Source organism: Anabrus simplex, chromosome 6, assembly GCF_040414725.1.
Source record: "Anabrus simplex isolate iqAnaSimp1 chromosome 6, ASM4041472v1, whole genome shotgun sequence".
NCBI lineage: Eukaryota > Metazoa > Arthropoda > Insecta > Orthoptera > Tettigoniidae > Anabrus > Anabrus simplex.
The window spans coordinates 115,452,226-115,465,039 of NC_090270.1; the positions used below are offsets into that span (position 1 = coordinate 115,452,226).

A 12,814-nucleotide genomic window follows, 5' to 3' on the forward strand; every position below is an offset into this window, starting at 1 on the left:
ACCCAGCTGTTCTTAGCAATTGATTATAACAATGTTGTTGATTTTATGACAAAGTGAATACAGCAATAAATTTATGACAGGGGGATTGACAATTCATCGAAGTTTAATCGAAATCTGTCTGATCAAAACCAAATGCTTCCCTTTTAGTATTCGGCGCAAGTGAGATTTTGGTATGATGGTTGAGAAAGAGCAGCACTCATAGAGGCAGCAAATCATTGGCCAAATAATGTCATTATGCGAATCTGTTAAATGTTGTGAAACCAGTTACAGCATATTTTTCTCAAAGGGCACGAGCCGGCAGTTGAAACTTTTAAATAAACATAGAAACAGTGCAATCGAAAAAGGCGTGGGCAGGGAATTTTACGGCACTTAAAGTAAGCATAAATGGGATAGCTTACACCAGGACCAAAGATACTCACACATTCGTTCAATACCATTTGGCCAACATGTGATAGAGAACGATAATTTTCAGACTTGAAAAAATGTCCTTCCAGATATCAAAATTTGAATAATAATAATAATAACAACAATAATAACAATAATAATAATAATAATAATAGTTAATAATTTCGTGTGGCTATTTCTAGCCTAGTATAGCCCTTGTAAGGCAGACCCTCCGGCGAGGATGGGTGTCATCTGCCGTGTTATTGTAGTGGAGGATAGTGTTGTGTGTGAGTTGCAGGAATGTTGAGGATTTAAGGTTAAAATCTCTTACCCGACCGTGAATCGAACCCGGGGGCCCCTGAACAGAAGAGTACTACGCTGACCATTCAGCTAAGGAGCAGGACAAAGTGAATAATGAAAGCCTTGAATAATTGTAGGTCATATCTTAAACATAGACATGTCTCCGAAAACCGTAAAAGAGTAGTTAGTGAGACGTAAAACAAATAACATTATTAAACATAGCTATGTTTTGTTTCGGCCTTTTCCGTGATAGTGAATTAATTTTATTTATAAAATGTTAGTCGTATTTTGTGAATAGAAAAGATGTCAACATACAGAAAAAAATCACAAATGTGGAACAGATTAAGAATGTATGTATGTTCACTCCTCAGCCTGAAAGCTGGTTGGATCCTCAACAGCTCCGCCATCACCTGTCATAGATGGCCTAGGCATCACTGAAGAGGCGTACTAGGGAAATGAGGAGTGAGGTAGTTTCCCGTTGCTTTCCTCACCGAGCCAGAAGTTGCTATTACATATCAGTCTGCCAAGCCCACTGAAATGCATGCACCAACCGACCCTATGAACAATATTTTCACACCATTCATAGCAGAGACTGGCTGCAGAAGGAATGGCATTACTAGCATCACTCATACCTCAGTCACTTTCATTTTGTCAAAGCCAAGGATAAAGCTGAGACAGATCAATGAAAGTAACAAGATTGCTCTAGCCCATACCAGAAGACATAGTACACTGTAAACACTAGGTCCCGCCAGCAAAGGCATAGATTAAGAATAATTAAATTAATTTAATAATTACTAAGAACATTTTCAGAATTGTATGTTGCACGGTTTTGCATATTTCTGGTTTGATTTTGAACATTTTAGACTTTATGATGCATGTAAATCCTATCGCCAATGGCTATCATCGTCATCATCTTTATCATTATTGTTATATGAATGGCTTGTGTATTGTCTCCTGAAAATGTTGTGCTAACCATTCCACATCTTTTTGGAAACGGTAAAGATCTTTATAATCATGTTCGAGAGAATCTCTTCGTGCTTTATTAATTTTTCTTCTCCGTTGTAAAACCATCATGAACTCCGCCATCACGCCTTCTGCCTGATTCTATCGCCCTGAGTCACCTTCTGGGCAGTCTCAAGAAATTCTGAGATCAGTCTCCATTCAGAGAGACTAAGCTCCAGTTTATTCATATAGAATTGGAGATGTGTCTCCGAGAGAATCCGCTAACGAGCGGTGTCTCAAGGAGCAAAGGTCACTGTTGAGACACTGCTTTTTTTATTCATATACATTTGAGACATGTTTTAATATTTATGAGACAAGAGATACGTCTCTGGTTTATTCATATCACCCAATAAAACAAAGGTCCTCTCCTCGATATAACCGAAAATTGTTTCATACATCTAGACCAGTACTTCAACCCAAACTTTAACCTTAATGATATTTTAGAGAAACCAAAGATTCTATTTGACTTTCTCATTATCAGTTTTAAAAATTGTAAGTCAGCAAACCAGAGTTTGATCTTTCATTCCGTGCACAGTACCTTTCCGCGCCATTTACCCCTACTGCCTCACCCCTCAGCCCCTCCTCCTCCCCTCTCTCCATCCCTCCCTTTTCCACTCTCCTCAACCCGCCTCTCTTCCTATCCAATCTCAAACACATTTCCAAGTTCAGTTCATCACTGTACGTCAAGCTTTTAATTTTGCTGCGCAAGGTGAGTTATATAATATTTATTTTTTCTATTGTTCCCTTGCCTTTCAATTTTCTTAGCACTAATTTGGCTCTCTTTTATCAATAATAATAATAATAATAATGTTATTTGTTTTACGTCCCACTAACTACTCTTTTACGGTTTTCGGAGACGCCGAGGTGCCGGAATTTAGTCCCGCAGGAGTTCTTTTACGTGCCAGTAAATCTACCGACATGAGGCTGACGTATTTGAGCACCTTCAAATACCACCGGACTGAGCCAGGATCGAACCTGCCAAGTTGGGGTCAGAAGGCCAGCGCCTTAACCGTCTGAGCGCTCTCTTTTATCAGGTCAAATATGGTTCCGAATTGAACTGAGAACTACACCATCTACGTTTTAGAACATTTTGACCTTCATATGAAAACTTCGCCAGCACTTCAACATAAAATTCAAGGACATCGTCGAATGTCAACTGTAATTATATCTGTTGCGGAACTGCATTCCACTTTATTCATCATACTGGTGATTGATTTCAATTCTTTTTGCACCAAGATAAATATATACAAACATTTTAATGACTTTTAAATGCCCCATCTATTGTATTATACGAATGTTCAAAGTTTTAGCATCAATTTAAACAGACAAGCTTATCTTTTTAACTAAGCATTTTATTTCTTCCATGTTTCATGTTATGTGTTTGTACATTGGTTTTGTGACTTTTAATAATATAATTTAATTTTGCACAATGTGCATAAGTAGAGGACATACTCTTAAGCACTTTCACAGAATTTTGTCAGAGATATTTCTCTACGTTTACATGTCATCACGTTATATCTGTCACATGGGTTATCACAAAGTTCGCATACGCATAGTTCATCCGGCTGGTGGTAGATGTCTCTCGTGCAGATACGGTGGTGAAAACCATGAACAGCAAAATGCGTCATGAAGTGTCTCAATGCATAATTGGCTTTTATCCATTCTCTGTTGACCATAGCATCTGTAGTGTAAAATTCAGAAAATATTTCTTCTCTTTTTCCTTGTAGTTCTTGGAGTAGACTCTGGTATGCTTCTGTTGATGGCAGGCATAGGTCGTATCTCAAATCCTCAATGTAGAAGGATTCTCTGGCGAGAACATATGCCAGACGTGAGGGTGTATACTTTGAAATACACAAGGCCTTTTTCAGGAATCTTACTTTTCATTTTTCGATTTCCTTCAGGTTTTTCTTTCTTAGTTGGTCCCGATTAATGTCAAACCATATGTCACCATTGGAGTGATTTTTAACTTAAACATTTTTAACACTATTTAATGATCACTTCCATAAATTTGGTATACTGTTCATAGTTGATAAAGCAGCGATAACTCTCTCCCGAACATGGATACTGTATACATTTCCACGAGTCTGTAATGTGATTCCCAAATATTTGTAATGTGTTACGATCGATAGTGTGTATCTTTTATAAATTATAACATCGTTAGCTGCCGGTTTGCCTCCTTTTCTGAAAGTCATTGACACAGTTTTATTTTATTTTAATTGAAGTTCGTTCTCGGTTGCCCATACTGTAAGTTTTTTGAAAGCCTCCTGCAGATTCGTTAACTCAGTGGATACAAGCACCATGTCGTCCGCGTATGCGTACAATTTGACCTTTTCTGTTCTAATGCTGTGAGTTATGTCCGCAGTTACTATGTTAAATAAGAGCGGGCTAAGTGGATCACCTTGTAAAACTCCGTTTGTTTGTTCTATTGGATCTGATATATCAACATTGTCATCTATTTGTATGAAATGTTTGTCAGAATGTTCCTTAAAATTCTCGTGATGTAATTTTTCCCAATGAGTTTTCCAGTTTATCTATTGCAATATTTCTATTTATGAGGTCGAAGGCCTTAGTGTAGTCTAGAAAGACAGCATGAAGTTTACCTCTGCAAAATTTTAATGCATCTTCTATATCCCCTGGTAAACATTTTACTGCTTGGAACGTTGATTTCCCCTTCATGAATCCAAATTGCTCTTCTGGTATTGATCCTTCAACCAAGCTGTATAGACGTTTTGTTATAAGACTTGTCAATATTTTTAGGGCAGTACATTCGAGAGCTATTCCATGATATGCGTTTAGATCCCTAATGTCTCCTTTTAGTACCTCGCACCATTTGTGTTATTGGCTGATGATGACCCAGATCTGGAGTCGAAACTAGTACCATGTGAAAACAATCTGTAATGTAACTCACATTACAAAATAATTTGTAATGAAAAGGTGGAAACATAAAATAGATTTAAGTTTAATGTAATTCCAATTCTAGGCAGATTTAAAATGTCTGTACACTCCAGACCCTCTCAGATGCATTTTTAATCTCATTATTCTGTACATTGGTGTCTTCACTCTTCTATCCTCATAGCTCTCCTCTCTTCAACTAAGGCCAGTGTAGCATCTGTCATCCAGAGCTTATTCTTTGTAGTTCACAATTTTTGGTCACCCTTTCAATCCAGCTTTTCATTCTCATCCAGGTTTCATTGATGTTGTGTGTTGTCTGTTGACTTCTTCCTAAAGGATGTGTTGGAGCTCTATGGTATTCAGAATGCATTTCTGTGGTGTTGACTCTCTTTTTCCAGTGGATTGGAGTTTAGGTGCACAGCTGACTTTCTGATCTGAGCTACAGTCAGCTCCTGGCTTTGTCTTTATGTTGTTCACAAATCTTCGCTATCTTCTTCTCAGTAGGCTACAGTAAAACTTGGAATTTACAATTTCTGATTTTACATTTTCCCTGACTTAACATTATAAAAAGTAAGTCCATACTGAAAGTCCATATAATTTCTTGATTTTATGATTTCCTCAAAAATATGCTGGGATTCTGAAGTCCCACAGTAAGAAATAATTTCAATCCTATGAGTTATTGTTTGGAATATATTATGTGCTCCCTATTGGTGAATAGAATGACTCAAAATGTTTGCAATGTTACGCACATTGTTAGTTGTGGAGAATGATGGCAATGGTAACCTAGCAAGAGTGAGAATTGTAGCACATAGTGTTTATTTGATAAGTCAAAGCAGCGAAGCGCAGCAAGGAATCAATGTTAAAAGCAGATTGCACTTTGTGTGGTTTTTAATGTAGTAAATTCTGCTGTTTTAGTAACTTTTCCAATTACGTAAAGCACTGTGTAACACCTTTTCTCTGGATGAGAAAATTAAAATTTTGGAACATGTTGATGGCCACATGTGGATGCGTGTACAATCGGTTGCAAGACCTGGTCTGCTTATTTATACATTAAATATAACAGGGAAAAAATGAGTGGATATTAAAAACACAGCTTGATGCGTTGCAGCCCTTTCATTGTAGTTCGAAGTCAATTTAATTCTTGTACTTCTTGCTGGGGGTAATCCAGACTGAAAATTGGCGCAAGTGGTGCTGGAACAAGATGTTTATAAACACCAGGCAGTGTTCTGTGGCAAACTGCAGCAAGTGAACCCTCTAGTTTCTCTTCCTTAATTTGAACAGTCGGGCGATGTTTCTTGTAGATAGGGAAAAGTGTAAGTCACCTGTAGTGGCATATCTCCTGGTGGTTGAAGGATTAGCCATTGATGTTACACAACTATTATCCAGGGTACGCCCAATTCATAGCTTGCACCTGTGAATTAGATTCCAGTGAATTAGATTCCAACAATCCTCAGGGAAAGCTCCTTCAGAAAGATCAATTCAAGGAACAGTATCCTGTAGAAGCCGACAGGGAGCGAACCCTCAGGTCCTGTACGCATCAGCCTTGGGACTCTGCTTCATGGCAGGAGAGTATGAGGCAATAGTTTGGGAAGCATCTGTTCATGCCAGAATGATTCCACCTCCACAGTGACCAGTCACCTGCGACTGATTCCAGTGCAGAAGTTTTACCTTTTACCTTCTCAACGGTATTGTGCTTCCAGCCATTCTCCATGTTGTGGTAAGAGATGTAGAGAGACAAAAACTTGAGAAGGACCCCAGACACCCAATGTTCAACGGTGACCGAACCCCACCTTAGATCCAGGAGGGGCTTTGTTCTAGAGGTCGTGTTCTTGCAGACCAAACCAGAGATCTGGCATGTGTCACTCTGGAAGGAAACAGCTCTATATGAGGAAGGCTTCCTCCCTAAAGAAGAACTGGTAGTGGGCATTAGTTACTGTATGCCATCTGGAGGACCTTAAAACAGATGAGGATGGGGGTGTCGGAGTGCCAAAACAATCTTGCAAAGTGGGGCTATGCTGCAGATGCAAGATGCAAACGTGGAGAGATCTGATCCTCTGGCACTCATGTGTCATGGGACAAATAAACCCTGGACTCAGGAAGATCTCAAGCTTACCATGGACAGAGGAACAGCTGCTGAATTCTGGAAAGAAAAAATTTCATGTGTCCTGGATATGGAAAGTAAAGTAAATACCTGTGGTGCATCCAACTTTGGCGATGAAATCTCTGAAGATGTAGATCAGTTCCTTTTGCAGGATATTATCGAGATGTTGTGGTATCTTCTTGTATTATGTTTCACATTTTTAATGGGCATGTATAACCTGTAGCAGGTGGAAGTTCTCTGGATTGGCTTCCATGATAAGCTTTATCAGCCCATCATTTATTGGAGTCATTCTTGTTGAATAAGATCAGCCCTTTGACCACCTGACATGTACACCGTGTAATTCTCTGGACTAAAATGGCTTTGATCCTTCCATTGTGTTTCAGCAATAGCACATGCCAACCATCTCTCTCATTAGCTCTTGTTCCAGAATGAGTCCTCTTGCATTCCAAGTTCTGATACGGATGCTTCTCAAGCTTGAAAATTTCCTAACTTTCCACTAGTAGTTTTCATGTGGGGTGCTTGGTCATTTACACCACCATGCTCAGTCGCCTATTCTTACTGTGCAACCCAGATTTAGAACAGCACCGGTTGCTAGCCAGAGCATCTGGCAACTTTAATCCATTCATCTGTACTACCGTGACATATACTCACGGGAATGGGGTAATCAGACACTTTTCCCTTGTCTGCCTGATCCTATGCCATACGCCAGATTCTTCCAGTTTTAGAGATAATTTCTTATCTCAAGCCCAAAAAAAGTTCCCAGGTAAATTTAAGTGGCATTTCCTCCACTCAGGGATCATCACCCTCCCTAGAGAGCTGATCCTGCAAACCTGCTGGCCTTAGTTTGTCATGTTAGTTCCTGCCACCCAACATTCGGCATTGAGTCACCGGGGAAATGGTCTACTCTCTTACGATGGCAGAGAAAAACTCTGGCCAGACATAAACTATTAACTAAATAAGAAGGATAACCTACATGCTCAACTGCTGGAGGATAGCAATGACAGATCACTATAGAGGTTTCAAATTCTTGCTATCTGTTGGTATAAATGTGGATATCTGCTTGTTCTGTGTATTTTCTTAGGTGAGAATGAAACAACTGTTGTGTATTTAAGAAAAAACAGATCTTTTATAACTGAAGTAATTTTCACTGACCTTACCCATTCCTTTAAAATTCTGTCTTGCAAAAACACAATGGCATAGAAAGGCAAGTCACCTACCTGCTCTTTGATAGTTCTGATATCACCAAATTATTTTCCATCAAAACAATTCTGCAGAGATGAAAAGAAATGAAAATGCAAAATGCAGTGAAAATGCTATGTTTGCCTCCATTTTATAGAATGGTGTGGTATAGAATGAAATGTTTCCTCATCCACGTTCAAAACCCAGTACAGATATACAATGATAGCAACTAAATTTTACTCAAGGATGCAGTCAGAAGTTACACTGCAAGTAGTTATGACATACCGTATCATGTGTTTTCAAAATGTAACACCATCTATACACAGAACATACATCTGCTATACACAGTTAAAACTTTCAAGACAATGCAAGATATTGTATACAAGCATTCAAAAGACTGTGGAATCTTGATTACTATATCTTTTTCAATGAATGAATTATAAAACCTGTTTGAGCAAAGTGAAATGAAGCAAAATTTTTATGACAGTCCAACAGGTTTTGAAAGTGTTTTATATTGACATAGAAAGCAGAAAAGACTGGTTTATTTTATTTCCACATACTTGTGTAATAACAGAATAATAAATTGAAGTTCAAACCATATTTATATTATTCCACAGTCTTGTTTCATAGGTTCACTAATCATCAGAGAATTAGTAGCTTAACAATAAAAACTAAGGAGTTGCTGACTCTAAGCAATACTACCAAGAAGATGGAGATAAGAAAAGAAGCCTATGCTAAAAAATTAACATGAATATTGTAGAAATAAAACTCACTTGATCAAAGATGTGATGTACTCCAACAAATGCATAGTTCTCAGCTATGGTTGTGCCACCAACAATAGCACGTGAAGCTTCTGCTTGTCGTGTGGGAACAACCCCTCCCATTTCTTGTGGACTAACATTCTCACTTTGGAAGCGAAAACTTTCAGGTGATTCACTGATCTAAGGAAAGAGTAAAATATACTAACGTAAGGGATTACAATGACAGATGATTCATATAGTTATTTATGCCAAAAGGAGCACTAACCAGTCGAGGGCAGTTTTACACCCAAGTAATAGGGAGGGCTGGCAAGAGAGATCAAGACCGGTCAATTCTCCTTACATCAACGAACTGCATGTAATATTTTTTCCACTTTCACATTCCATTTAATAAAAATTAATTTTAAAAATACCTTGAATTTACTTCAGTTAATATCAGCGATTACATCAAGTTTCAATATTCTTTGCTGCTACGATATGTGTACTCTCCTAAGAAGGTCAGTTAATTTACCTCCCGTTGTCAATAGTAACAAGAAATATGATGGCAAAACAGACTTTCTTCCCTAGAAACAATGTAATAACAGTACACTTACTACAGTATAGTGCAAGTGGAAAAAAATATTTTATTGTTATCAAAGGAAAGTTTGTTTATAATCAAAACTAGTTTAAACACTAGAAGGATCAGCCATTAGTGAAATTATCTATTAGTAAAGAAAAGAAAAAAAATAGAAATGTCAGAAGAAAACCATGAGTATTCATTACCCCATCAAATTCAAAATGCCACGTAGAAATCTCTTATGCCAAAAGAAAAACTCTGGGGATAAGAATAGAAAAACAGCATGTAATAGGTATTTACATTACAACAGCCAAAAGGGAGGTAGTAAGAGTTGAGATGTTTACAGCTGAACCGTCAGACGAAGCTGGAATTTAGAAATTAATATGTGGAATACTTTCGCCCTGTAATGAACAATACATTTCATACTATAAAGAATTATTTTATTTTTATTTAAATAGTATTAAGATCAACATATTGTTACGTGCCAGACCTGTGGTAGCCCCTTTCGGTATTTCCAGGAAGGAACTAGTGACTCGCACAACCTGGGACCTCCCAGCCGGCTTGTGGGGTGGGGCCGGCCTTTCCGTGTACTGTTCTCGTCGGTCGGCTTAACAGCGAGTTTCTTGGAGATTCAACGGGAATGTTCTGCCTCTAGTCACCTCACGAAAATTCTGGCTCATATCAACTGAGCTAAAAAAAGGGAGGCAAGCCGCGGACAGTCAGTCACAGTTGGGCTCCGTGGTGGAGCTAGAGTCAAGGTTGGGCTCTATAGTGGAGCCAGTATTGGTGCTGGACTCTGTGGTAAAGTCAGTGAGAGACTCTGTGTGTTAGTGTTCGGTGGCTGGGCTGAGGGGAACAGAGGTGTTGGCTGTAGCTAGTGTCCCACTGAGGTCTGACCCAGGAGCTGTTTTTGTGGATTCGGAGAGACCAGCGAGTGGGTGGGCTGGAGATGGCAGAATGGAAGACTGTACTGTGTGTTCGTGTATTTCTGTAGACTGAGGCTCGGTGTGAGTCAGCGAGGGAAGCCGCTATCGCGAGTGTGAAGGTAAATGGACCGGTGTTAATATTCGCTGTAATGAGTATCGCCCTGCCATTGAATACTGTTGAGCTGGTTAGTTGTTCACTGCATGCGACTGTGAATTACTGGCCTGTCCCTGGAATCGAGCCAAGGAAAAGACATCGTGTGTTGCGTAGCCCGTAGCCCTGTGTTCAGATCCAGTGGTCTACACGCAGCTGCTGTACGAGGCGACTGGACCACTTGGAAGGCTAGCGCACAGTGAGTCATCTGGTTACGAATGAGAGTACCACTTAAAATAGACCTATGGTAAAGCATTCTGAAATTCAAACCTTCATTATTACAGAAGTCTTACTAATGAACAGACAAAAGTTTCTTCTGAAGACACAGTACGAAGTTCTCTGTGAAACATATGGAATTTCACCTTGTTTTCTTGATATGACAAAAGCCAAGCCTTTTATCACATCTACAATTACAGACCATGAAAGGATCAATCTAAATAAAATTATGTTACACTGGCAGGGACTAGCTGTGATGCTTTCAGTAATGACCTGAACATCTCGAACAGGACAATTTACTGTTGATAAAGTTAACCATAATAGGTATTTATTTGATCCTGTATTGACTTGTCTGAATCTATTAAAGAAACTATTTAAAATAGTTTATGTTGGGTCCACCTTGTCAATCCACTTTTAATGATTGAAATTATTTATTTTTTCATATATGTTTCAGGAAAAATATTCATTCCCTTCATCAGTGATGTCAATTCAAGGAATAAAACAATATAATACTATCTTTTTTTTCCTTACAATTTAAAGGACTATTGTATCCTAATTCACCATATCAATGAATAAAGAAACTAATGAAATATTATGAAATGACCACTGCATAAAATTTAATATTTTGATGAATTGAAATGAGAATACGTAAATAAATTTAAGATCTTCCAAGTTTTTCTTCTTTTTCTTCCTTATATGAGCAAACGCTAGTCTATACAATGGGTTCTCTTCTGTACTTCAATTCAAGGAAGGAAGGAAGGAAGGATATTCGACTGTCTGTAGTTGTAGTTATCTTAGCTTGAAGGAGCGAAAGTCAAAGGTATTTTGATGTTGATTAGAGTTTGCGGTGTAATGTCTGTAACACGAGGAGAGTAAATACTTAGGAAAAAAGGTTTAAAGAGAAGGTGGGTTTAAAAGAAAGAACGGTGAGTGTATAATCACTTACCCCTTCGTCTGTAATGATGTCAATCAGTTAGTTAAAGAAAACAACAACGTTATGAGTATGTTCATTTATCTCTTTGACTGTTATGGTGTTAATCAGTTGCTACGGTAGTGTTGAAATGACTGACACTTGCACTTCTAGTGTTGTACCGATATGAGATTGGCGGAGGAGGGTGTCGTGGAGAGGAGGGGGTAGGCGGAGTGTTAAGTTTATGTGTTATTGGTTGCGAGAGATTTGCGTGGGCGGACAGGGAGGGATTCGTGTATGGTTGCGAGAGATTTGCGGGCGCAGACAGGGAGGGAGTCGTGTTTGTTAAAGTAGTAGGGGTTCTAAAAGATGTTAACTTAAGATTTTTAAGAATGTTGCTTTGTTTTAAATTTAGTGTTTGCAATAATTTGGGTAAAACTTTGTATAATGGATTTTTGACTTCAATTAAATCATTGAGGTTTAGATTTTTGTTGCAGTATTGGTCTAAATATATACAGATGTTTTCAAGTTCGTTCATCAATTTTCCGTTACCTACTCTTTAAATAATATTGTGAGGTCTTGTTCTATCGTTGTGAAATGATGTCCTGTTTCCTTTAACAGTGGTAACAAGTACCCATTCTACACGGCCTTAGTTAACAAAAAGCCGGGCTGAGTGGCTCAGACAGTTGAGGCGCTGGCCTTCTGACTCCAACTTGGCAGGTTCAATCCTAGCTCAGTCCGGTGGTATTTGAAGGTGCTCAAATACGTCAGCCTCGTCTCAGTAGATTTACTGGCATGTAAAAGAACTCCTGCGGGACAAAATTCCGGCACCTCGGCGTTTCCGAAAACCGTAAAAGAAGTTAGTGGGACATAAAGCAAATAACATTTTAAAAAATTAGTTAACAAAAAGAAAAGGTTAAAGTTACTGGCCAAAAATTAAAATGTTGGGAGTTGCACTCCCCTGAAATGCACTTGAAAAATACCTAAAAACGTATTTGAGCTGATGGCCCTAAGTTACAGAGGCTAAGCCTATACTACTGAGGTGACTAGATGGAGAGAAAGTTTAAATTACAAGGAAAAGATAAATTTTAAGTTTACAAAATCATAGTCACCTCAAGACCAAGTTGAAGGGGAATATAAAAGGGTTCCCACTCCTTATTCCCAAAGTTAAAATAAGATCTTAAACCAGATGTAGAATTTACATGGCCGGATTACATTAAAGAAAGAATTTTTAAACCTTTTCCTTGAGTAACTTTCTGAGACTATTACAAGGTTAAAATATGTCCGCCATTACCTTGAGCTGGTGGACCTTCCGGAGATGGACAAGGCAAGCCCTCCCCTGCCTCCACAACTAACACACTCTAATGCTGAACTGGAGCGATCCAAAGCCAATATGGCCCGAAAGGTCCCAGCTTTTATAGAGGATAGGAAGGTTCCAG

The 12,814-nt window shown here is 38.6% G+C and overlaps 1 protein-coding gene across 1 annotated transcript in view; it reads right to left on the reverse strand.

Annotated features, from left to right (window-relative positions):
• Window positions 1-12,814, reverse strand: part of LOC136875888 (WD repeat-containing protein 13) — a 94,343-nt gene that overhangs the window by 61,309 nt on the left and 20,220 nt on the right. Inside the window, exon 4 of the mRNA XM_068228331.1 lies at window positions 8,632-8,799. Within this exon, the coding sequence (XP_068084432.1) occupies window positions 8,632-8,799 (168 nt within the window). The remainder of the gene's footprint in view (window positions 1-8,631; window positions 8,800-12,814) is intronic.